This window comes from Phoenix dactylifera, chromosome 8 (assembly GCF_009389715.1).
Source record: "Phoenix dactylifera cultivar Barhee BC4 chromosome 8, palm_55x_up_171113_PBpolish2nd_filt_p, whole genome shotgun sequence".
NCBI lineage: Eukaryota > Viridiplantae > Streptophyta > Magnoliopsida > Arecales > Arecaceae > Phoenix > Phoenix dactylifera.
In genome coordinates this window covers 26,108,550-26,136,497 of record NC_052399.1, presented here as the reverse complement: position 1 = coordinate 26,136,497, position 27,948 = coordinate 26,108,550, and the positions used below count along the sequence as shown (strand labels likewise).

Sequence of the window (27,948 nt, the reverse complement as noted above, 5' to 3'; positions counted from 1 at the left end):
CAACTAACAACAAACAGTGAGTTTATTTATTTGGGAGAATGTCGATCATTTCAGGCAAGAGTGATCATTTTATGCATATTTGTTAATATGAATACCCAAGTATCAGAAAATTTATAATGACACAAGAAAAAAGAGAGGTCATAATCAGATAGATATGTCTTAAATGTTGACTTCTTTTTCCTCAAAGAAGAAAAAACATCCTGGATTCTCATCTGCTAGAATGATTGGTTCCACATTTCGTTGATGTCAATAAAGCATCCTACACCGACAAAATTCATGAAATTAATAAACAGCTATCACCCTCTAAACTTTCACACCGCATGGTAAACATGCTTAACTACAACCTGAATGATACCTTCATGCAAAAACTCTGAAGCACCACTTCTGACTTTTCTCACCTTAATTTGACAATATATGCCTCAACTGGGTAGGAAAAGGCACAGTAGCATATTTTTGTGATAAACAAATACTTGCACACAACACTTCATTGCATCCAGAAAGGTCAGCAGCGGTTAATATAGAGTGTATCCATGACAGTAGATGTGTATCTGCAACAACCAGGCATCCCAGAATATAAAAAAACAGAAAGCAATGGTTACATAATATAGAGAGAGAGTGTATTCATGAGATGAAATCACTAAGAATGGAAATTGAAAAAATGCCATTGAATTCACAGGCTTACCATCGTAAAGCAAATTCCTCTTCTGCCCGCTTCAGAACATTGGTAACCATTGTGTAGAATTCAGGTTCTTCTTCCCTTATGCGGTCAATCATCGTTGATTCATGTGCCCCTGCCTGAACAAATGGAGAAAGCTAGTAAATATGGGATAGCTTAGCTTCAAGGCAACAGAGATTGAATGGTGTCCCGACCTAACATACAAAGACTACTTGAAGATCTCTCTGCAATAGTCTAAGATCTGAAATATATACTTCAGACCCGCAACTGCAAAAAGTTTGAAATATTTTTTCAGATTTATGTCCAGAAATTTGCACGACATAAAATGATATGCTTTCATGGTGATCATAGGTACAAGAAGGTTTTAAAACATGGTTTTGGTTTCGGTTTTGATTCTCTAGGTAGAGCTTCAGTTTTGGCAGTTTTGGAGATTCCAGCAGCTTCACTACAAGTTTTGGAGCAACAGTCAGAAAAAAGTTAGAACCAGAATGATAGAAAACTTAAGGGAAAAAATGCAAGTTATAACATCATTTCATTGTGCCTTGAGTTATCCAGGATCACAGTTTGGCTAGTTTAGGTTAAAAGTGAAATGATTTAAAGCTTAACTTACTAGATATTTAATATTTTCACTAACTGTTATAATTATCATACAGAGTCTAAATTTCATAATTTTCCTATACTGGCTTTTGTTTATACTTTCCATATTTGCTCTAATTTTGTAATTAAATAAACTTTTTCTAAGCATATTTTATTTTATTTTAATAACTCATTTGAACAAGAAAAGCCATTTGAGCATATTTCATAATGATCCATTTTAACAATCAGTTTAAGCACGAAAAAGATCCATCAAAACAAAAACACATTTAATTTCACTATTCACTTTAATATATGAATTAATTATAAAAGAAGATAAAAGAAAACTCATTTAAACAGAAACAAAGCAAGAAACATGTAACAATTTCTAATTAGTAAAGATATAATAAGATTAGTATCTAAAACTACATTATATTAGATCATTTGAGCCTTGGTTTAATGTGATATTGAATAATTTAATGAATCGTAGAAAAACATTAGAAAATATTACCATATTTGACCAAAACTTCCGAAAGTCGGCCAAAGCTGACCGAAATTGTCTGAAACTGAAAATTTCGGACGATTTCGGATTGGTCTTGATGGCAACCAGTTCGTTTCGGCCGAAATTTCAAAACTTGACATACAATAAGGTGAATCCTTGGACCAAGTCAAAGATGAGATAGATGGGAAGAATAATAAAGTTCTTTGATCTTCACAAATTTTCTTTTACACATTTCTCCACCTTTTGAAACATTAGGCTAAATTAAAATAATTTTGAAGATTGTAATGGAAACTTTGAAAATTTTCCTGGCAAAATATAACCAGATCCTTTTGAAAATACGAAAATTGATATTTGCATAGCGCTCTATTTAGAAATCATCAAATTATAAAACTCAAATGTGATTTCGTTAAAAGTTTTCATCAACAAGAATTGTGCTGTTGAGGCCATGCTAAAAAGCTGAGAACTATTGATCTAAAGATAGCCACTGACTTTGCATCAGATGGTGAAGCACAAGATGCAACTAACTTGTGTTTCCAACCGAACAGAAGTAAAAAGGCAATGCCGTTAGATTGAGTGAAAGGCATTGCACATTTTATGCTTCCCATCTTGATTTCCATAAAGTATCACAGATGATCAAGAAAGCATGATGGCTAGGAATAATCAAATTCCTGCACAAGTTTTAAATATATTGAAGAGCACTCATTGCCTATGTGGCTAATGCTTACAAACTGCATTGCTGCCTCTGTCTCACTTCTTCTAATGAGTTCAATGATGAGAAGGATAATGGTCTTATACAACAAAAACTTCACGAGAGACATCATAAATTGAAATTCATGCTGCACATTGCATGGATTCATTCATATCGAGTAGTTTCAGTATTGGATTGTTGCTGTTGAGAGACTAACCTGCCAGACACTAGAAGAAAAAAGGAAATAAATTGTTTTCATGCACTTCCGCATGGTGAAAGCACTCGATGCAGCAAGTTGATTATGGCAAAATCATTATACATATTTAGTTTTCATAGTGAGAGCATTGTATGTGTTGTGCACAAAAATTACCTCAGTAAATTTCAAAGGTATCAGATTATTGACCGTAGCTGGTCTTGATTTGTCCCACCTGGAAAAGCACAAGATCATCATTTGGAACAAGAGTGTAAAAAAGTGAACATGTTGATAATGAAGGTATAAATTGATAATTAGAAATGTAATCAACCATTTACATAGTATTCATTGCTAAATAATCAGTAGACATATGCAGGATGCAAATGAATGAATATTGCAAAGAGAAATGCATCTCATAAGTGAAAAACAGCAGCCATCAGTTGTAAATTGCAACTAAGCAGCTATCTTGGTCATGGTCCACAAAAATTCCCAAGACAAACATGCACATGCAAGTACTTATCACTATTTTAACAATGAATTACCCCTACGGATGTTTTGGCACAATTCATGTGCATAACTTGCAGTAGGCACAATAAATCATCACCTTCTATGGGACTTCCATCATATGCAAACAAATTTAGATAGAAAATCCTTTTCTTTTTCTTTTTTTTAAAAAAAAAAAAAAACTGTAGATAACCACCTTTATTTCATTGAGGGGACAAAATGATAGAAGAGGAGCAAAAGGAAAGAAGAGGAGAAGAAGTTCCCAAATAGAAAGGATTGGTCGACAACCATGTCCAAAGGAACCATGGAGAGCAGGACTAACTTTAAAAACCTTTAAACATTAAAAGCTAACCAAAAACCCAGAAGTCATTCACAAATGAGATAAAACCAAGACTCTTACAGCAGAAAGTAGCAGTAATGTGCAGACATGGGAAGGTACACTATAAGTCTCATAGATAAAGGAAGATCTCTCTCTCTCTCTCTCTCTCTATATATATATATACACACACACACACACATATATATATATATATTATAAGCTACACAAACCCAACTTATTAGGATTCCCTAGGAGTTTTATAAGAAAATGCCTATTGTACATCCTTTCTCAAAAAAGAGCCAAATCATCAGGAAAGCCCATGCTTGGCTACGAGCTGATGATTGTAACTATATGACAGTCCATGGAAGGTTGGCAGCAGAATTTAAAATAGTATTTTTTTTCCTAATTCTTCTTCATAAGATATAAGATAAAGTATGCGTGTTACAAACTAAAAAACATTATCAATACCTGTCACTTTTTCCAATGTTACAATTCATATCAATGATTTTCAGGCACTAATCTAGACAATCATTATAATTAGGAGAACTAAGAACAAAGATACCACAAATTAAGTATTGAGAGATCAAAGAGTCATTTGCCAAGTCAGTTCATCTAGAATTGTCAATTTAGTATGTAGATGCCATGTCAATAGGAATCAATGTCCTTGCAGCCAAAGAGATTGAGGATCATTAGATGATGCATGATTAAATAACATGTGCTTAATCACATGTGCTTACTTTACTCTTGGGAAGTAATAAATATGAGTAGGGGTATAAATCAAAATAAGAATGTCTAGGTATAATGGTCAGTTCATAACTTCATATTGTATTCAAAACATGCAACCTTGCCATATACAAGACCTGCAAGATCTTTTGAGACAATTTCCTTCCAAGCATGGTACAAGAGTTTCAGCACTTTTCTCAGCAACTGTTCTATTGTACTTCTGTCCACATGATTTTATGTCCTTCAAAAAACTAAACATGTTTACCATAGATAGAGAAAAATTCAACTAATGAGAGTCAGGATTCCATAACCAAACACATTCTGTATTCAAATTTTTTTGATATGGCAAGAATTAGAAAAATAGATTTTAGTAAGTGATTCTGTTCTTGAATATATAGATATATGTAGTAAGCATGGTATGTCGTACCGTACCAAACCGGACGGTACCGGACATAGCGTACTGTACTGGTTCGATACCGATACCGGTACCGGTGGCATACCGACACTCAATACGCCAAAAGAATCGCGTACCGTACTGTACCGATACTATGCTAGTGTGGCACCGGTACGGAATCCGGTACCCAAACGGTAAACCTTGGTAGTAGGTGATGCATCATACACCAATTTGTACAAGAAAAAACCTGACGTTATTGCCAAATAACCCATTCTCATGACTAGACTATATCATGATGTTCTTAATAGTAAAAAAATGTAACTTTATTTGCCAACAGTAGTATAGCATTTATATGTTATTATAATATTAAACAGAAGACTCAAACCTCCCCCCCCCCCCCGCCCGCCCAACAACAAAAAAAAAAAAGAAAAGAAACAAATGGCCATAAACCTCTAGAAATCAAGGTAAGCATGATTTAACAAGTTAAAAAACCAAGGATAACATTATTCATACAGAGGAGAAAAAGGAATCAAAAAGGAACGGTTAAATGAACAAAATAAAGCTTAGCATTTAGTCAACCATACCAGATACAAACCATGGTTCGTCGTACTGGCCCGAACCGAGTGGTATGGAGCATACCGTATTATACCGGTTCGATACCGATATCTGGTATAGGTGGCATATCGACACTCGGTATGCCGAAAAGACTCCATACCGTACCGCACCGATATAGTGCTAGTGTGGCACCAGTACGGAGTCATCGAGACAGCGAACCATGATACATACCATATTTCAAGAAAAGAATAACAGACATAAGCAATAACAAATGGAAGAATGACGAGAACTTAAGTTAGCACATTAATCTCATCATATTGAATAATTGTCAAAATTAATAAATAAAGTGAATTGTACCTTACAAGCATCAACTCATTAACAGATCTCCACATTTTACGACCAACATCTTTCTGAGATTGATCTCTAGCACTTCGGCCATGCCACAACTCCTTGACAACATACATCACTTCTTCAACATCTACCTTAAAGTTAAATCAAACAGAAGTCAAGAAATTATGAACAAAATATGGCTGAGCAAGGTAATTATTGTTATACCAAACTACGTTAATGAGCATTGCTATGAAAGTGGTGTGGGGATTAAAGAAAATGTAGTATCCAAAAATAAAAAGCTTTATAAGGAAAAAAATTGTTTGAACATAATATAGAGCACATTATAAAGGACTGGAAAAGCCCATCTGATAACAAAGTGGTAAGATACTGCTCTTTTTAATCCTTTGGTACATTCAAAACCTTTCTTTTGAAATTTTTTATCATGTGATTTCTTCTTTCCACTAATATACCCCATCCCAATCACTTGAGAAATGGTTCCGTAAAACATTGTTCTATGGAAGTGCGTGCTATCTGGATTTAAAAGAGCAATTTGTTGTTGCATTTATAAAAAGAGAAACATCAATTACATATCATGTGGCAGGGCTCTAGATGGTTGAAGTGTCACTTCATGTAGCATTTAGGAGTTGAGTTGAAATCATTTTCAAGATATAGACACAAAAGTAGACAGTATTAAAGATCAAGGCATCCTAAAAACTGTGTCAAAGCAATTTTTTATTTCTTTAGCTGATCCTTTGGTATTAATGGCACTAATGAAGTACAGAGGAGGTCTTATCTTAGACATGAGATATCCTGGGTTAGGCAGCAGCTACCATATTGGTTACACATTTTAATCCACTGCAACTAAGGAGAAACCATCAAAAGCAAGGTTTTGTGTAGGAACTATTTTCATCTTTAAGGTACATAACTATTGCCAAAAAAGCATAGTAAAATAAATTGTGAGGCACGGCATTATATGGAATCTCCAATCTCATATAGGAAGACCCCAAAGGAGAAGAGTTACCGATGGCTTATGTTTTTGCTTCAATGAGCTAAAAGACATGCGAAACTATTGCATTGATGAAGTACTTGGTTAGTGATTTGACATGTTCCAACAAAATGGAAGTCAAAATTCATCCAACAAGTTTACCAAAAGAAAAACCAACACGTTCTTATCACTATAAAATCATATGTTCACAACTTCACATGTTTTTTTTTTGGATAAAGGATAGAATGTAATCTGATAATTGTTAGGCTTGTCGCATCAGCATAAAAAGGTGGACTGTTGCAAAATATGGAACAAAAGGAAAATGTAAGGGTGTCAGCTCACATTAGAAGCTGCAGTTATTTTAATCTTATCCATGGCTAAAATTAATATCAACCATGGTTCAGTGGATGATTATACACAACCTTATTACAAAGTGTTTAAAGATTGACCAATGTCTGTCAACAAGCTTCAGTAATTAGCTTCTAGGAACATGTCTGATAGATTACCAATGTCATTTGGTTCTCTTTACCAAGTACTGCTTGCCAGTGTGCCTTCTCTCTTCACTGCATAACACTGTTCATGATCCTAGCAATAGTCAACTAATAATCAAAAGAAAAAAAATGAAAAAAAAAAAAATTGTATTCTGAAATTATTTTTTTCGGATTCATCGAGTCATGCCCAAATCTTTGGTTACACAGCTCCAAAGATCTGATCAACATTCTGAGGAACCCTATTACTAGGTGATCAGAAGATCCTATTGCTAATCACAATGGTCATATATATGAAGAGATTAGATCCATAGTGGCCATTGAATAGCATATCATGGGCTGCATAATTTATAATGATAACAGATGAAGCAGCTACTGCATCATTTTGAGCTACACTAGCTGTCAGAATCCACAATCTGGTTCAAAAGCCACCAAGACACCACAAAAAGGCCTAAAAGAAACAATTTTAAAGCCTCAGAAGGACCCAAACTGGCCCATACCAGTCGTGAAGATAACACCAAACCATGCATAGCAAAGCAGGCCCATATGGTTCAGTATAAACCAGTATGCACTACATAGCGACAAACGCCATTGTCTTGTGTCCATATCCTGGTGGCACAAAATGTGTCGCATGGCACATATGAGCATGGACCAATACCATAATTTATGTTGCACAATGAAATCAAGTTTTCAAATTTTATTCATTACAGAATAAATAAGAGTGCAATGCTTATTATTTGATTCAATGAACAAAATATGAACTATTAAGATCGTGGTTCGCAATACCGGACCGTACTGTCCCATACTGGGCACAGCATCCTATACCAGTAGCATAATGATACTCGGTATGTGAGGCATATGAGTGTCAGTACTGTAAACTGACCTGTACAATGGACCAAGATGGTACTGGTACAGGTACAGAAAGCGGCAGAAGGAACCATGTATAAAGATGATAAATAATGACAAAATTCCATACCAGAACCTGTACGGCTGAGCCATATATTAACTCCTCATGCTCAAGAAGGCGTTGATGAAGAATTCGATAGTGATCTAGATCCAAATTGACCACTGGTTCCGTCTGAACACACAATCCTGCTAGTTGAGTCGCAACATAGGAGGCCATTACTTGCCCAAAAATTGCAGGGATAGTTCCCAAAACAGGTATGATGCGAACCCTGAAACCTGGCACTATCTGACATCAGAGAAATCAAATGTCAGAATGTCAATGCTAACAGGGTATATCGAAAACCTTCAAGTCAGAATGCTTTGACAGAAACCCATCAAAAATAACTAAAGTAAAGAAAAATGATTCTGTGTATAATAACAGATTTTACGAAAGTTGGAACTATTTATTTTTTGTAAAGTTAACTACCAACTTCCACATAATAGCTTCAATCAAAGTAAGCTGTTCCCTATGTAACCTTCTGTAGAAACCCAAACTTAGCATGCTAATAACGTGTGCCATGTTAAATAAATGACAATGCAATCAATAGCACAAAACTTAGGTGTTAATTCACCTAAATGTACTAACCTGATAATCTGAAGGATTTTCTTCTTCTCCAGTTAAACCTTTAAATGGAAGCAGCTTTACCTTGGGTTTTTCAAGGGAAAAAACTACAGGGATTCCACCCTCTATCCCATAGTCCTTTCTTAGTCGATGCCTTACCTAAAAAAATATTTTCCAGTAGCATAATACAAGTTAAGGTCTATAGCATGAAATTATAAAATGATAAAAGAACTAATATTTACATGCTTTAATAGAAAAATCAAAACAATTAGTATTATAACCCATATCCCTTCTTTTCTCAAACGATGACTCACCTAGAGAAATATTTCCAGCAGCACTTAAGCATTACAAACAGATACAACATAAGAAATGAATGACCAAAGAACCAATAGTTTGCTCTTTTATGGAAAAGCCAAACTAAAGAAAAAATATAGATCTAGAATAAAGCTAGAAATTACATGAATGCTAATATGTAAATTAATCTATGTGAGCAAATGGACCTAAAAGTTTTACCTCTGAGGCCATGAGATCCAAATAAGCTTAAGCATCACAGAAGGAAGAAAAATGAATATGGTCAAAGCCATCAAGGATATAAATGAATGAAAAGCATTTCTTAGGTTTAAATATCAATCTTCTGATTTCTTATCAACCATCTAATTCAGACAAAAAATCATGCATATGAGCAATTAAAACTCAAAATGATCTGATATCAAAAATAACTGGCCCATCCAGGTCACTTGGCAATTTTAGGCTCCTATAATGCTAGGGGAATGAGAAATATTCTCAACACCACATCTAACACCACCAAAATTTACACACTTTTTTATAATACTCATAGGTAAGTGTCTCAAAAGATGATTACAATCAAGGTACACTGAACCGGTACCGGTAGGCATACCGATCGCCTACCGGACCGGTTCGAGACCCGTTTGTACCGGAACCGGTCCGGTACGAACCCGTCATTTATTTATTTATTTATTTTTGACGCGCGTGGAAAAATTTTTTTTTTTGGTTCGCGTCCGTGTCGCGAACGCGGCAAAAAAAAAATTTTATTTTTCTGCCGCATCCGCGCCCGCGCGGACACGCCAGGGCTGGAATGCCACTCTATGGCATTTATGGCGTGCGCGGGGCAGCGCGCAAACCACGCGTGGGGTGATTCCCAGTGCGGGGAATCGCGCACGCACGCTGTGAAATCGCGCCGCGCGCAGTGGAAACGCACGCGGAAACATACAGGCGGGCCAGGGGGACTGTGCGCGAGGCGTTGTCTCAAGGAAGCACGCCTGCTGTGAGTTAAAATCCACAACGCGTGCTGTACGTAAAAAAAATGGTACCGGTGCGAACCAGCCAGGGTTAAAATCCACAGCGCGTGTTGTAAGTAAAAAAAAATGGTACCGGTGCGAACCGGCTGGTTCGCACCGGTGTGGGCCGGTACAAGGCCAATACGCAGCCGGTACGCATGCGTACCAGTCGGTACTAGCCCGAAAATAGCTAGAACCGGTACCCCGAACAGCTGGAACCGGTATCCACGCTGTCCGGATACCGGTTCTAGGCCAGACCGGTCTGTACCGGGCCGGTTCGGCTCAGTATAGACCGGTCCGGCAGACCATGATTACAATACTGGATTTTGGCTATTAAACAGAACTAAGCTTCAAGAAAACTTAATGGCAAATCCCCTCCAAATGAAGCATTGTGATATTTCAAGTCCTTATGAGCTTACATGGTACGAGTCTCAATTGTACATCAGTTAAGGCATCTGAAGGAACTTCACAACATATTATCCTCTTGACTTTCATTCCTGATGTTAGCTTCCCAGAAAAACATTCACAATCCACATTACCTGATGGATTGTCTTAAAGCTCAAATAAAATTGGCAATTTTGTATCACTTCACCTGGTTTTCCATCAATGCCCACAATCATTAGTGATTGCAAAATTTTCTAATATAAGGTTCTTAAACACCAACTCTAGAGAGTGAGCAATAGTCTCCATCTTCTAGGGGCTGCTAATGGGCTGACCTTCCTCATAATCAATCTAGATCATGACCAAATAAGGTAGAGCCCAACCTAACCCATTTGACTTGCTGGGTTGAGTTAGGTCAATATCCAAACTAAAATTTTGTTGAGGGTTGTCATTTGAATATTCATGATAATACCCAACCCCAAACTAATCAAATATGCAAATGGATTTGCATCAGAGCTGAGCCAATGAAACTGATATGACCCAATTAAAGACCTACTCACAAAATGCACAAACTATACATATAAAACTCATATAGTTGTATGATAATAGTAACCTAATTTGACACTTGCAATGCAAATCATATCAATTTAGAGAGTTTCATCAACATTTGGCTAAGGGCATGTTTGGCATTGCTTTTTTTCTTAAATTAAAGAGATTGAGACAAAAAACATGTTTGGTACTATCATTTTTATTTACTATTTTTCAAAAATCATATTTATTATTTAAAAAAAAATGAAAGTAAGAAATCTTTACTTTCAATATTTTCAAAGAAATCCGTATTTTTGCTACCACCAACACTACCTCTACCACCACTATCACCACCTCCGCCACCATGGCTCCCATCACCACCACTCTCACCGATGCCGTCGCCGCCACTCTCACCACTGTCATCATCACTGCCTCCGCCACATCACCGACACCTCCACCGTTGCCACTACCATTATCGCCATTACCTCCACCATACCGCAATTGTCATCATCATCATCTCCGCTACATCATTCGTACCCCCACCAATACCATCATTGTCCCCATTGCCACTATCACCGTCTCGCCTCCGTCACAGCACTATCGCCGTTATCATCTCCAGCCGCCAACCTTACCACCTACATCACTACCACCTCCAGTATCGTCACTATTATTGCCACTACCTCGACCACCATAGCCATGTTCTAACTATACTGAACATGTTTATATTTTTTAAAAATTAGAAAAAAATACCATAAACAAATTTTGTTTCTGTTTTTGAACATAGAAAAATAAAAAGTGATGCCAAATAATACCTAAGTTTAAGCTTTTCCATCATAGTGATTCATATTATTTATAAGAAAGCCAAAATATTTTAGACCAAAATGCTTTAATTTTATGAATACCATATAATAACATCAAAGGTAACTCTAAATAAAAATTTGTGAGCGTGGATTCACAAAGCAAATCCCAAATAGTTAAGACAAGGCTAAATGGTTATGATCCCAAGATTTTACTTAAGAATGACCAAAATGGCGTCTAGGATCATCATATCCTCATTACGGATATTTCATTTTTTTATGCACTTAATTAAGGAAAAATAAAAGATATGAAGAGAAGCATGTAAACTCTAACATGGCCCAAGTCTTGACCAAAATCCACAAATAGCACCTAGATATACAAACTGAGCCAATTCGTAGGAAACCAAGTCCTTGCTTGCAGTTTTTTGAGTCAAATGAAAGAAAATAGAAAAGTGGAAAAGAAGGGATATTCAATCACTTCTAGAGGATAGGGACTTCCAAATCCTATAGGCTGGGTTTGCTAAACTGATCGCTTGAATCCCTAACCCATAGGGCTAACATATTTATAGACCAAAATGACTTGGCTAGCAAGAAAATACCTAAAACTAAATTCACTAGGAAAACTAAAGAAATTGTTTTGTTCCCTCCCCCCCGCCTCCCCTCAAATCAACCTTGTCCTCAAGGTTGAGCTGCAACAAAGATTTTTCCACCGTCAAAGGGCATGATAAGAAATACTTAATGTATCTTAGACATTTTCATTTTGCGCTGGCCAAATGATGAAACTGCTGGATGTCAAGGTGGTTGATCATGACAATTACCATTGCTACTCCAAAACAGTCAACAAGTGGTAATTGTTGTTGGATTTACATAATCAACAAGAAAGGGATCCTCAAATTGAGACTCAATAACAGTCACTATCTAAATGTGCTTTGTCTCTTTAACAACTGAATTTTAGATAATCCATCATTTTCTCAATCATCTAATCTTTCACAATCACTTCAGTGTTCCATAGTTGAATCTTCATTGATCACATCTTCAATGTCTTTACTGATTGTTGAATTTCCATAACAGTACTTTCAAACCGTCAATAACTAGCACTTAGGGTGGATGAATCTCTCTCTAAACTAGTTTTTATTAGATCCACGATGATCGATCAAGTCATTCATCTTCATATTTCCTGATATTTGCATTGCATCAGAAGCCCGTGACTTATAGCTTTCCATGACAAAATCAATTGGACGATAGTCATGACCATGGTCTGCCGTACCGATCCGTACCGGCCGGTACGTACCGGTCCGTCCTGAGACCGGTACCGGATCAGTGTGGAATCCAGTACCGGTAGTTTATTGTTGAAGAACCGGTACGGGACCGGTTCGGACCGGTACATACCGGTTCAGGCTGCCACCGGTACGCCAACCGGTACTGGTACGGCGGACCTTGGTCATAACCATGGCCATTATGATGACCATAATATTTCTATTATTGACCAAACTAGATGCCAAATCAGTTTGGTCGTTAACAGCAATAACATCAATTGCCTTTTCCTGCAAGCTCCAGACAGCTTAATTGCTAATTCTCACAGCTCTGCAGTTCACCCAATTAATTGAATCAAAAATTCATGGTTCCAACTTCCAACTATTCAAGTTGTTGAAACATTTTCTAAAGTCATGGAGAAGAACAAAGTCAATGATGACGAGCTTCTCCTTTTGCTTGCACAGCAAGGTCATGTACAGGATCGCCACTGTACAACCAAGTAGATAGGACCCCAGGTCCCTATGAATGGTATTTTGACAAAAAGGGGAAAAAATAGAAAAGTGGGAAAAAGAGAATGTTAGATCACTTTCAGAGTATCAGGACATCCAAAATCCCTTAGGCTTATTTTATGAAATCGACTGCTTGAGTCCCCTAGCCCATAGGGTTCACATGTTTATAGCTATTATTACTTGATGAACAAGAAAAAGACCTAGTCCCATAATACTAGAAAAGTAAAATAATTGAAGAAAATAAACAAGGGTCACTTGGCATTTCCTTGTTAGACTAGGAATAGTATCACCAATACAACAATCAAAGACTAAGTTTGCAGGATAAACTCCAAATTGTAAATGGACTGGGTTGGACCCTAATTTTGGACCCAAATACAAGTGGAAATTGGAGCCTCATGAAGAAAATTCCAGAGCCACATGCAATCCTACCTTCTTCCTCATTTCTCCATCACTAAGCTTCAAACAGACCACCTTCATCACCCAGAAATTCAGGCTTAAGGAAACATAAGAAGCCAATTCATAAACTGTGCAACAATTGATACGTGAGACTTGAATTGGATTCGAGCAATGACGCACTAGAAAATACCATTATTATATTTCCCTGTGGTGTAACATCATTTGATGTCAACCAACAAAATAAGGCTCTACTAGATCTTTTTGTTTGTGTGCCCACGACCGATCACCGGACAAATTTTAGATAGAGCTAGGAATCACAAAGCTAGAGGGCATGTATCTTTGAAAATATGAAAACATAGAGACAAACCATACATAAGGATAAATGCTGTCCAGATTAGCAATATGTCATTGCATTGTAAATCATAAAAGGGGTTAGATTAGACTGGATTAAAGATTAGATCGCATAAAATTCTTTTTAATTTGGCAATTTCTTTGTAAAGCTTTTAAAATATAAAGAAATATGACATTGAAACATAAGTTAGCTATGAGACGAATGGATAATAAAAGGCCATACATGTAATGCATCTAGTTTCCACCATCATAAGCCTAAATTAGCATGTCCAATGAAACAATTACTATGTACAGTTATTCAAGATATACTAATCAATTCGTTTATCCTTTTAGATAGAATATTTTAGAAAACACAAGGATAAGATTGTAATATATGATTTTAAAAATATGAATATTGCCCCTTATTTTTAATTTCATGAATGCCAACAATAGGCTAGCTAGTGATATGTAATTTTAAAAGCCATATAAACTAATTTATCATGGAAAATGGACTTCCTTGTGATTTAATATGTAAATAGCATCATCCTATCGAATATGATGACCCACTGGACTATATGATCCATGATATAACCATAGGATCCTGCGATTTTAATTTATGCTGATCCAAGGATGAGAACCACATCATGTAAGATCCAATCGTGAATCAAAATAACATTTTAACAACAACATCATCATCAAGGATTCTGCATAAAAGGAATGCTTAGCATGATATCAAAGTTTAAGTTGATAACTACCTATGACAAATTGGTTATTGTATGAAGAATCAATGTCCTGATATAGGAGGCCTTCATCCTTCTTTCTAAATTTATAGATTAGTAATTTGATCAGGGTGGAAACAAATTGAACATTTTTTTAGTATTGCTACAGAATCTGGATTAATGAAGGACAACATCATACTGAAAAATGTTCAAAATATCTCCAAATTAAGCTTTTCGAGAACAGATTCACTGAAATTTTTTCAAGTAGCAATGTTATAGATAAAATTGACATAGTTAACATGGCCAAAAGCAGATAATGAAAAACACATCAGAGCAAATAACAGAGGGCACATGATCATGTTAGATTATTACTGATCGAGAGAGAGGATCAATGCTTGATTCCCTTAAATCTGCAACACGAATTCGTGTTGGATCAGCTCTGGCACCTGCCCCCATTGCAGAAAGCACCCTCAAACCTCTACGTACACATGCAGCAAGAAGTGCCACCTGTACATAATTAAGAATAGTTATTCACAAAAGTAAAAGGCCATTACCAATCATACTTATTGTAACATATAGGCCTAATACTAAAAGGTATTTAAACAGGAAATTGTATTATTTTTAATAATCTAGTGCCAAAGAGGATGATTGGTTGATAAGCAATAATTGTTATACCCTCCTGCGTGAGTCACAGATTTAATAAAGGGACTTACCAATACTCCTCTTCAATCAAGTATCCTTACTGTTGCCATTATCAAGTGATCGCATTAAAGATTCATCAGCTAGTAGATCCAATTTTTATTTTAGACTGTATTTAGGGCTGGAAGTGGGCCGGGCCGGGCCGGGCCATACCCCTACCCGAGCCCGGCCCGAAATTATTTTTCGGGCTTCGGGCCGGGCCGAGGCCCGAACAGTTTTACAAAAACTCAGCCCGAGCCCGGCCCGAGCCCGGCTCGAGCCCGGCCCGAGCCCGATTGGGCCAGCCTGATCACGAGCCCGGCCAGAGATGTTCGCGTCCGGAGCAAGCTCCCGAAGCCACAAATCTCTGTGCACCAACATGAAGGCGTGGATGCGATCTGATCATTCCCATGTAGGCCGGACTGCGCCCTCACCTCTCGGCAGAGGAGCCGAGCTCCAGCTCATGCTCGGTGTCATCGGCGCCGGCGCGCCTCTCGTCTTGTTCCCCATCTAAACCCATAAATTCGCCCTCAGTCACCACCTCAAGGAGGATCCAATGGTAGGTCTTCTTCCTTTACTTAAAGGCATAAAGCCGCTGTTCTAATTTTTATCTACTTCCAGCAACTCAAATGGTAAAGAGGGGCAATCCCTGACTCCCATTCACATAAAAAAAAAAAGAAAAAAAACTTTATTTCTTATTCTTCTTCTCTCTCTTTTTCTTGTTTTCCCCCCCGAATAAATGGCAGGAAGCATCAATGGCAGAATACATAATACAACAATACATCGCGACGTCAGGCGGCGAGCAAGCATTAAACTCGGTGAGTAGTATGTACACCATGGGGAAGGTAAGGATGACGGCGACGGAATTCCGAGCAGGCAATGGCAATAACGCCAGCCATGCCAACAAGAAGGCGAGCAAGGGTGGTGGTGGAGGGGAGATGGGAGGGTTCGTGCTGTGGCAGAAGAAGCCGGACTTGTGGTGTCTTGAACTGGTGGTGGCCGGTTGCAAGATCAGCGCTGGGAGTGACGGCAAGGTGGCATGGAGGCAGACAGCATGGCTTCGCCTCTGTGCCTCTGCAAATCCCTCGGGCAAGTTGGCAACTGGGTTTAGCCGCGATTCGGCAGACTGCAGACACAACTGGGTTTAGCCACGATACGGGCTGGAAGTGGGCTCGGGCTTGGACGGGCCCGAGCTGGGCCAATGAAATACCCGAGCCCGGCCCGAAATAGAAATGGGCTTAATCATTCAGCCCGAGCCCGGCCCGAAATGCATTGAGCCTAGCCCATAGCCCGGCCCGCGGGCGGCCCGACCCGATGGGCTTCGGGCCGGCCCGAGCCCACTTCCAGCCCTAACTGTATTTAACTCTTTTTACCATAGAAACGTACATCTTCCCTGCAAAATTTGGTTAGGTCACTGGGATCCTATATCCGTGTAACTTATAACTGGTTTTTAAAATCATATTTAGAAATATGGCTCAAATACAGATAATTTTTACATCAGAAAGAGTATATTAGATCCACCTCCAAAGGGCAAATCTTTTAGCTAGAAGAACTACAGAAATGGAATCAATCACACAAAACAAAGAGTACAATAAACTCTATCATCTCACAGCCACTAATTTGTAGATCACAGCAATGTTTGTCCTGTTATCGTTACAACCAACCAAACAATCTCTCAAACTTCTAACTGGACTAGAAATTCTTCTTAACCTTAATGGAAACCTTAAATGATATAGGGAGCAGCCCATGAGAAAATAAAGGTAAGTCAATTAGAAATATTTAGTGCTAGCAACTTGTTCAAGCAGCTCAACAGTGGCATGTGTTTGGCTTGATTTCAGGCTCAAGCAATCCCAATTCAAAACTAAACAAGCTTGGCATGATAAATATCGAAAACTGATACATAAAATATACAAAAGATAACATGTATATCACAGCTCAAGCAGGCTTGGTTCAATAATGCTGGAAATTTTGATACACAAAACATGAATATTGTAATATGTATATCACAGAAATTGAAACTAAACAAACAGCTATAGCAGGGAAGAGGCCCAGTTACCTTTTTTCCAATTATTTGAAAAAAAAAAAGTTATATCCATAGCTTGAACTAGAAGTCCCGATCCTAAATTTTAAGGTATACTTGACCGGTGAAGAGCAAGCATCAAGTTCTGTTGACTTTCTCTAATCTACTTATCTTTGCACCTCTTCATCTCCCCCGTCAAGCTTTTGCTAATGAACATCTGAACTCGAGCCCAGGCCCATCTAGAATCTAGCCTCTCCAAAGTTTCACCTCAGCTGATCTCCCCATATTTATAGTCTCTAGATAGATCCACCTCCCTTCTCTAGCCCTTGTCAATTGCCCACCGGACCTGTTCGAGACCGGTTCGTACCGGAACTGGTCCGGTACGAACCGGTCATTATTTATATTTTCTTTTTTGGTTCACGGACGCGAGCGGAAAAAGTTTTTTATTTTTGGTTCGCATCCGCGCACAGTGCGGGTTGGCCAAATGCCACTCTGTGGCATTTATGGCGCGCGCCCGCGCGCTGCCCCGCGCGGATGAGTTGGCCTGCGGGAATCGCACACGAGGCGATTCCAAGCGTAGGGAATCGCGCCCGCGCGCCTGAAATCGCGTCGTACGCGGTGGAAACTTGCAGGTATGTGCCAGTACGAGACCGGTACGCAGCCGGTACGCATGTGTACTTGTCGGTACCAGCCCAAAAATAGCTGGAACAGGCATCCACGCTATCTGGGTATCAGTTCCAGGCCGGACCGGCCGGTACATACCGGTTCGGCTGACCATGGTCGGTACGGTATGGTACTACATACCAGTTCGGTACCAGTACGATACAATACATACACCGTACCATACCAAACCGGATAATACGGGGTGCATGTACCGTACCAGTTCGGTATTGGTACACGATATGGAGGGCATACCAACACTCGGTACGTCGAACCGATCCCGTGCCGTACCATATTGATACAATGATAGGGTGGCCCCTGTACTGGCCCAGTACCGAGATGGCGTACTTTGGTAATGGTACATCCGGTATGGTACGATACTGAGCAATACGACAAACCTTGGTTAAACTAATTCCTAGCCAAAGCTTCTGTGGAGTCTGACCTCCAATATCTTCCCCTTTGTCGAGCTCCCGTGTTCTCATGCCCTAAGTCATTCTCTGGCTTTTTGTCTTCCTCCATCACCCTTCACTCCAGGGCATGTAAGCTTCATCCTTAAGGGCTATCAAACTGATAGAAATATGCTTGTGTTCTGTAAGGCTCAAAATTAGGTTTTCTTAAATTTGTTCAAATACAAAACAAGCCAAGATTGATCCTAGTTTTCAAGCTTAAACTATTTTAAGCTAACCTTGATTAGGCTTTGGCTTGAGCAAAATTCTACACCTAATTATATCAGCAGATTTCAACTTCATTCTTATGCAACCAAAATAGATAAAAGCTGCGACACAAGTTCAGACTCAGAGTGGGCTTGAAATGAATACTTCCATGACCAATCTGAGCATGTGCATATTAAGATATGCCTTCAAAAAGGCAAAGTACATGCTGAACTTGAAAAAAATCATGACCATATTTACTAATCCTAGAAGACTACATTAGCTCAACCTCTAAAATAAAAGCAAGGTGCAGAAAACTAAAACAAGAGGCCTCAGAAAAGAAACAAATCCCTAATGCCCTGCATGATGATCACAATAGCATGTTTAAATCATCTCACGTTTAAAAAACTTGTTAGTGTTGTAGGTCAAAATTAGTTACTCAGCTTTGTTCCATGAAAGACTGAATTGAAACCTGCTTTATACCTCAAGACGGAGGAAAGGCCTTGGCGTAATGGTAAGATTGCTCCATTGTGATCTAAGTGTCATGGGTTCGAAACAGAGAAACAGCTTCTCTAAACATGGGGTAAGACTTGTACATCTGACCCTCCCCAAACCCTACGGTGGTAGGAGCCTCATGCACCAGGGCACCCTACCAACAACTAGACTCAAGCCTAATTTACAAAAGATCTATATTCATGAATAATGTATGAGCATAGTGAACAATATACTATTGCTAGAACCAAGGTCTGATGAACCGGCACGTACCAGCCAGTTCGAACCGGTCCGGCCTATAACCGGTACGTCGGAGCAGTAGAAACTGATACGGGACGGTTCTGTGCCGAAGACGAAGAAGACGAAGAGAAGAAGAGAGCGCGGAAAAGAGAGGGAGGGAGGAGACCCGTCGCCGCCATCGGAGACCGCGGAGGGGCGGCAGAGCCTGCAATTTAATTTAAAGATTTTAAAGTGAAGTCGGCACCCGATTTGCCGACTTCACTTAAAATCCCCAAATTTAAAAGCCGTGGTCGCGTCCCCAGTTTCAAAAGAAACAGGGGATGTGGCCGCGGCCTTGGCCTTCGCCGTGCCCCCGCGGGCTCCGCCGCCCCTCCGCAGCTCTCCGATGGTGGCCATGTGTCTCCTCCCTCCCTCTCTTCCCTGCACTCTCTCTCCTCTTTTTCTTCTCCAGCTCCGGCGAGAAAGAGCTGGCCGGTTCGTACCAGCCGGTTTCGGAACGAACCGGAACTGTACCGGTCCGGTAGGCAACCGGTATGCCTACCGGACCCGGTACGGCGAATCTTGGCTAGAACTTGGCCTTAGGCATTTTGTAAAACGTTTAGTAGCATCTTGCACAACATGATATTTTGGATCACACATTATGTGCGCATGCATAGTGATGTTGAACAGGAATCTAATTAAACTAGCTAGAGTAGTGAAATATTATAAACTCGAATATACTATTGCAATGAATGACCGTAGAAGATCAGAATGATGATGCCATATATCAAATATGAACTAGGTACTTGAATAAAATAGAGAATGTAAATTTCACTACAGATTTGCCAAATCTCGGTGCAAAAGATTACCTTCGTGTCAATGTTATCTATGCAATCAAGAACAAAATCAGGCCGGCCAGAAAGAATTTCCTCCTCTGATGATGCATCATACAGCTGCACTCTTGCTTCCACATGGCATTCTGGAAATATTGCTGAAAAATGCTTTTGCAGGCATAGAGCTTTTGGGGTCCCAACATCATCTCTCGTGGCCACAGCATGTCGATTTAGTGATGAGAGTGATACCTTTCATATATGGATTACTTAAGTTGCTCTCAAAGTATTTAACTTTTGAAACTTTTGCATTTATCTTAATAGGAATGATCAAATTCTTCCAATAGTTATTGCTTATGTACACATAAATGTGCCACATGCATACAGACAGACAGATACACACACACACACACACTACTGTCTTATGCTTATGTAAATCTGCTACTACTGGCTATTAAGGATGATAAGTCTAGGACCAGCCCGCAAACAAGGCCAGAAGCATATGAAATCACCCAAAATGGCCTCCAGGCTCACTTGTTTACATTACTAGAAGAGACCTCCCAAGTACCAAACTTAAAGTCAAGCAAATTTGGACCCAGCAAACTTATTGCCTCAGATGTACTTCTAAACCCTAAAGACAAAACTAAACAAAGTTATATGGAATAGAACCACATAGATTGGAACAAGATATCACTTGAAATTGCTCCTAGGTCTGGTTTAGACCCATCTAATTAAAACTTGAAAACCAAGCTGGACCCAACCTGATTCTTGCCAGTTAATTAAATGGGTTGAGTTCAATCTCTATATAAAACTTGAACTCAAGTAGGTCTATTTCAAATCCAAACTGAACCTGATTAGTCCACATTCACCTTTAACTCTTCTGTGCAACTAAGCTCTTAAAGCATTTCATAATGAAACATCCAGTATGAAGTGCTTGTGCTCAAAGCACTTTTATCAAACTGCTGCTTCAAAAGCACCATTGGAAAAGCATAAGCAAAAATAGGCATGGCCTGATTAAAAAAATTTGAAGCCAAAACGAAAGCTTCCCTCGTAAATACACACATAAAAAAAAATCAAGCTATAGAAGCATTTGAAACAATATTTACTCTATGCAAAAGAAAGTACCTGATCAAAGTCCACAAGGAGGAGCCTGCCAACCCCAGATCTCAAAAGCATAGAAGCAGCATGACTACCCACTCCTCCAAGACCGATGACTACAACATATGATTCAGTCACTTTTTGCTGTGACTCCATTCCAAAGAATTGAATATTCCTAATACAAAAAAGAAAAAGAAAAATGCTACATTTTATGGAATACAAAGGTATCATCAATCAATAAGAAAGTGAAAGAACTAACAAGATTCACTTAAATCAAGATTGTGACAGTACATTATTTAAAATATACTTGAACAGTGTTATGTTTTAAACCCATCAGAGAAGAGGAAAAGGAGACAATGGATTCACTAAATAGATAAAAGCTGATTATAATCCTCAAATTCAAGTGAAGAGAGTTCACAACATCCTCAATTAATTCGTCAAATTGGAAATGTTGAACAAGTTTGCAACTATACTTAGATCATGGGGTTTGGAGGATTGTTTGCAAATAATTTTAAATAATTGTAATCAAAAATTATACCCAAGAATATCCTGACCTCAATATCTAGCTCTACTAAAATGTTATTCATAAGCTTTCATATTTTCTATTCTTAATCTCTACAACATTTTCAACATATATTTGTTAGGAAAAACAAAAACAGACTTAAGGCCAAAAAGATCAAATTTGACGCATAGTAAAGATAAAAAACCTCCTCGAAAATATGATTACTAAAAAAAGGGAAGAAAAAGAGTTAGATCAAATAAAAATAAAATGATATGAATCAAATATGGTTGATTTATTAATCTAAGATATTCTCTCAGATCTGAAAGAATTTTAAAAACACTTATGGATGAAAGGAGAAATGTCACATATTCAAAGAGAATTTTCTCAACTTCTATGGTGGCCGATGATGAAAAGTACAAGGCAAGCACTTTAGACACTAATCTGTTGCATGAAAGGTATCTAGTCAAGTTCATTTAGTGGAGATTTTGTTCATTAGGGTTCCAAGCTCAAGAATGGGTTTAGCAAACCTGAATGAATACCAGCTCAAATAGACCTCATCTTAGTTCCCTCAAAAAAAAAAAAAAGACAAAAAAAAGAAGAAAAAGTAAATCTCCTGTTAGAGCATTGTGACTTATCAGATCAGAACCCTATAATTCTGTTTTATTATACCAAGATACATATATGCATAAGATAAATCCCTGATCCTAACTCAGATCTAACCATTCCTATCCCCTTTTCTCCTCTCATAGCTCCTTCCTTTCTCTCCTCTCCCTTCCCCTCCTCTATTTCCACATTCCTCCTCCCTCTCTACCCCCACTTATCCTTCTACCCAGGAGCTGACTGATCTAGATCTATCCCTTTAGGATTAGAAGAATTTGCATTAACAAACAAGATAAGGACTCCTTGGTGAGTCAAGACTCCATAACTAAATCAACATGCTCCTCCACAGTAGGACCCTAACTATTTATCATCATTGTCTGCTAGACGCTCTGCTTCACAGACAGCACCATCAAGAATCTCCATCTCAATATCATCGACATGGCCAATGCTCATTGCCACATCCTCCAGAACATGATCCTCATCAAGCAAATCCTCGTCTTCACTTCTCATAGTGCATTATGCCAAAAACCCACCCGCATGTTACGGAATCATAAATCACTATTCCTAAAAGAAGTTATTAGATGGCTAACATCCTGGGGTTCATGGACGCCCTGCAGACTGAGTAGAAATCCAGTAGCATAGTATCTTTTTGAGCCCATCAATATTTATAATGATCAAAATAACACCAAAATTGATCATGGCACTGATGGAAGAAGAGTGTAGAAGATTCAAGCTTGCTGGCTCTAATACAGCCATCTTCAGGAATTGAAGTTACAAACATGGGATGGCAATGGGGCTACTCACTTCGTTTCCTAGGAATCAAACAGCTTTAGTGAAGTAGAGATAACTAAATAAGAAGTGCTTCAAATGTTTAAACTATTTCATGTTAATTTAACATTAACAACAGTTTGTATTTGATGTGAAGGAACATTTCATTTAAATCCTGGAATTGTGACTTATTACTCGAGTTGCATGTGAAACCTTTAGCATATGACATACATGCATGTGTGCGTGCATATATTGGAAAAAACATACATATACATATATAAATGCATGCATGCATACAAATTGGAAATATTGATCTACTTTGATAATATGCTTTGGTTAAAGAATGATAAATAATTATGTTATAAGCAAATATTTATGTGACCTTGCTTTTCTGAACATTTCAATGGTAAAATCAAGAGGTTTTAAACAAATTTAAGATACTTAGGTCCTACAATATGATTGCATATTATTTTCATCAATAGGTTATCTGTTTATTTCTTCTATTTCTTTGTTTTTATATTTAGGATCAATTTTATATTATTATCTAATTTAAAACATCATAATATTTTCATATTGACTCATGACTCAACTTGCCAAAGTAATTAATCTGCTTAGACTAGTAGAAACCCAAATTAGTCAAGTTTCTAAATTTTAGAACACTGAACATCACATTGAAAACTAAAAATTCCATTCTTCCTCATGTGATTGATTAATTAACCTTGTCATCAATTGAATGAATGAATTATGTGTTTACATATGTATCATGTATGTATCCATGTACTTATGCATGTACATGTTCTAGTCATATGTTTTAACATAGGTGTCTTAAACTTGACTATAATTTGTTCTTCACCTTTTCTAGCCCCTATAGCATGTTAAATAGACATTAAACATCTTGATTGAAAACTTTCAGACACTTTTTACCACTTCACGAAAACTGCATGCAAGAGGAAGCTTACATAAATCAAAATTTTCTTCATAATAGTACATGTAATTAAGTAGTTTAGTGGCCATATCTTGATGTCCTTTAATAAGATTAACATAAGCTCATCAACATGCGAAAAATATGTCAGTGTACTATGTTTAATAAATTGGTCCCTAATTTAAACTCCAAGTGTCCACCTAACTTCCTGTGTGTTTTGTCTAAACTTTTATAGTGACCATGTAGTTGGTTTGACAACCTTGACGACAAACAATTTCTAAGTTTAAATATGAAAAAAAAATCACCCAAATTGAACATCATTTCATGAATGTTGTTGCCTGCAAATGAAAAGAAATATAGCCTTTTATATTGCAAAGCAATAGTTTCTCATACTCCTGGAATGATAAGATCAAAAATTCTAATTCATAGACCTGTTAATGTAATTAGTTGAACAAAGCAATTAATCGCACCTTGTAAGTTGTTCAGATACAACCTCATCTTTTAAAAGGTCTGAATAAACCAAACCATCTGGTGCACCATTGTATCTGGTTCCGCATCTTCCAAATAATTTTTCTTTTCCTGCATACAAGGTTAGGATTAAAAAAGGGCATACGACAGCTCAAAAGAAATATAATACCATGTCTAAACGATATGAATTTTTATCATATCGCATACAGACAATCAATTAAGTTGTTCAGAAATGATGTCTACATCCACCATGTTGAGGATATAAAACATATCACAGGAAAAATGTGATATTAGTAAATGCTCTCAATTTGCTTAATACCGCATTCCTACTCCAGTGTAAGGTAATTTACTACTAATAGATATGTAAGAACTAAACTAGACAGCATAACCATAAGTAGCAAATATTTTATAAAGAACAATAAATTATCATACCAGTCTGCAAAAAGAAACACCCAGAAAAATGTCGGCATACACTTTATTTGGTATCAAAATAGAATTGCATCACTGCCATATTTTCATTACTAAAGAATCACTAAGATTCATAAAATAGAAACCTTTACATCACCTGACCCATATTTTAAAAAAAGAAAACAAAAACAGTTTTAAAATCCTTCAAAGCACTCCAACTTATTCAAAAAAAATTTCTCTAGGACGGATGCTTCAGTTTGGTATGGCAGCATAAATTTTTCATGATATGAAATTCCACCAATGAAAATTTCTGTCTCTTCAAATCAAACCTGGTTGCCCATTAGGCGATCCCCTGATGAGGAAGATCTCATTCCTGGTCTTTTTCTGGTGGCCCCATACTGACAATCCCCATCAAAAAATGGACCCAGAAGATGACAAACTAATGGACCAATAGAACCATAAAATGTTTGAGCAAAAATATTCCTAATAAAGATGATATTATTGGAAATATTGGCAGCATACACGGGAAATGACAAGAAAGTAGGGGGGAAGAGTGAGATGGATAAAAACATTGGTAGTTTGCTTGTCATGTAAATTGTTTATCCTTTTAACATTGTTATATATATCTTTCATATTGGTTTTAGCTAGCACTGCAATGGTATGCTATTGTATGGAACAAGACCTGCCAAAACTTAATTAGGCACAATCACAATATGCAGTACTACAACCCATCCTATCCATCTTTGCTACCAATTAATACTACAGAAAATTGTCCATCTTGTTCTTCTCTCAGAATTCTTGTCCTTCCTACCGTTGCTCCTCTTTCAGAGGATATTGCCAAAAATTTCACTATATTTTTTGACAATATGGAATTTTCACAAACTTACCCACTGAAGATAATTGGATCAACTCAATTTCAAGGATCAAAGCATTAAAATATTATGCCCATCCAATCAAGGTCTAGTAGGGTAACTATTATACAAGTATGCTCTTGTCAATACTCTACTGTCTTGCTGGCACTAGGAAAGATTGAGAAATTTTCCCCGCTGAACATAACTACGTCTACTTAATGTCAAGAATTAGTCATCCTATGCAAGTGCCAATCCTGAAAAATAGAAGACCATGCCAATAATAGGCATGAACTGCGATAGAAAGTGACAAGAAAAGTAAGAGAACAAGAAAAACTACGAAAAATCCTTTTCTCAATGCTTCTAGGGTCTAGGGTCAATTCAGCACTCTTTAGTAGACAAGAATTAAACAGTCAAACATGATTTTACATTTAACTAAACCAAGCATCCCAAGCCATACTAAACCTATACTTTCATGAATGATTACTACATCTAAACATGCAAAGGGCATTATCCAAAGAAGTATAACACAAACAAGCATGAACTAGCATTATACCAGGTATAGTTAATAAAAACCTCAATTTTTTATGCAAACCTCGATAAATCGTATAAAAGATACAACATCAGAGATTGATTTTTGTCCAGGGATAATACAGGTGAGCACACAGTAAAACAATTTCAGTATGAAATAAACTCATGCTCATCAGTGCTATTATTCCATGATACATGCCTTCCATATTGGTGTTCTCTTTCACACCAGAATGCATATTATATACAAAAATAGAAATTAAAAATACATATGTAAACGATCAGGAATTAGCAATTCTAATTTCTAAACAACAATCTCTCCAAATAGCACAAACAGCAGACAATGTAGACGTGCCCTCTTTTCCAACTACAAAACACATTTAGATAGCACAAAACTTCCGACTCTTTATTATGAAGCATATTTCTAGGCAGGGAGAAAGCCCTTCAACTTCAAGGAATCTACAGTGTCCCCCTATGTTTCTGACGTGCAACATATAATTGGGAAGGGTCACTTAGAAACAAAAAAAAAAAAAGACATAATTTTACACCCAAAAAAAAGAACAAGTTTTTACACATATGTATATGAAAGGAATTCAGAAGCACAATTAGGAATAATGCAATTAGTCACCAAACAATAACATTACCCCTTAGAACTACCAGATTTTGATGAATATTATTAGAAGAGGCTTACCGTTCCAATCAGAAATTACTGAACAGCTGGTCAAAAGACCTTTTACTTGTCGCTTCCCAGCCCATCTGCAAGAATCAGAACAACAGGATTTGAACAAAACAAAGGTTGAAACTTTTTTACCAGTAAAATCATCTTAACAAAATTCAAAGGGACCAACTACACACAAATTCAATTTTGATATCATATCATTGCCGAATGCTGAGAATTCCCTATTGGAACCTGTCCTAGTTACCAAACTCTTGTCTCATTAGATAAACAGTGAGGTCGAGAGGCTAAATTTCAAGGAACTCAATAAAAATAAGAGGAAAGATGCAATCTTGGAGTGGAAATCCATGTTTCGAGACTGGATTCGACGATCCATTGTAATTTTTCAAACAAAGTGATGAAAATTCATCAAATAGCGATCGAGAGTGAGACCTGGAGAAGAGCCTGAGGAGAGCCACGGTGGAAAGGGAGCCGAAGAGAGCGCCCGTCCCGACCAAGAGCCACTGCTTCGACCTCTCCGCCATGTATCTCTCTCCCTCCCCCACTTCGAAGACCGCGCATGGGATGGAACAAAAACCCTACGATGGATCTAAAGGGTTTTTCGCTCCCTTCGAAGCGCGTACGTTGTTACGAAAGTCGGCGCCGAGAAGAACAGGAGAGGCTCGGTAGGGACGCGCCCAGAGAAGATTTTATGAGGTTGATCTTGCCAACATCAAGGGTTGATAGGTTCGGGGTCTAGACTTGCATAAATCATATACAGAAAAAATCACTATGAAATGATGCCTACCGAGCATCATGTTTTGGATTTCTATTAGCAACTAATAAATTATTAACCTGAAGATTTTATCATGGTTTTATTAGCGAAAACAAAACTTAGATGAATAGAGTTGAATTGACTAAAATTGGCTAAAAACTTCATTACATCACATTGA

At 37.7% G+C, this 27,948-nt stretch overlaps 1 protein-coding gene across 5 annotated transcripts; it reads right to left on the bottom strand.

Annotated features, from left to right (window-relative positions):
• Positions 1 to 4: 4 nt before the first annotated feature.
• Positions 5 to 27,677, bottom strand: LOC103711118 (tRNA threonylcarbamoyladenosine dehydratase 2). 5 transcript variants are annotated; one of them, XR_003386484.2, is made up of 15 exons: positions 27,449 to 27,677; positions 27,032 to 27,096; positions 24,559 to 24,667; positions 21,324 to 21,471; positions 20,238 to 20,450; positions 15,022 to 15,156; positions 8,462 to 8,596; positions 7,907 to 8,122; positions 7,431 to 7,539; positions 5,485 to 5,605; positions 2,810 to 2,867; positions 871 to 943; positions 683 to 795; positions 399 to 548; positions 5 to 259 (listed from the first exon to the last, which is right to left on the bottom strand). XR_003386484.2 is itself a non-coding variant. In XM_026806260.2 (13 exons), coding segments are annotated over exons 1-13 (1,515 nt in total). In that variant the 5' UTR covers positions 27,541 to 27,674; the 3' UTR covers positions 5 to 547. The 5 variants fall into 5 exon arrangements, 1 of the variants encoding a protein (XP_026662061.1); XR_003386482.2 differs by lacking the exon at positions 871 to 943 and having other exon boundaries at positions 356 to 548; positions 27,449 to 27,674; XR_003386483.2 differs by lacking the exon at positions 871 to 943 and having other exon boundaries at positions 27,449 to 27,674.
• Positions 27,678 to 27,948: the final 271 nt, after the last annotated feature.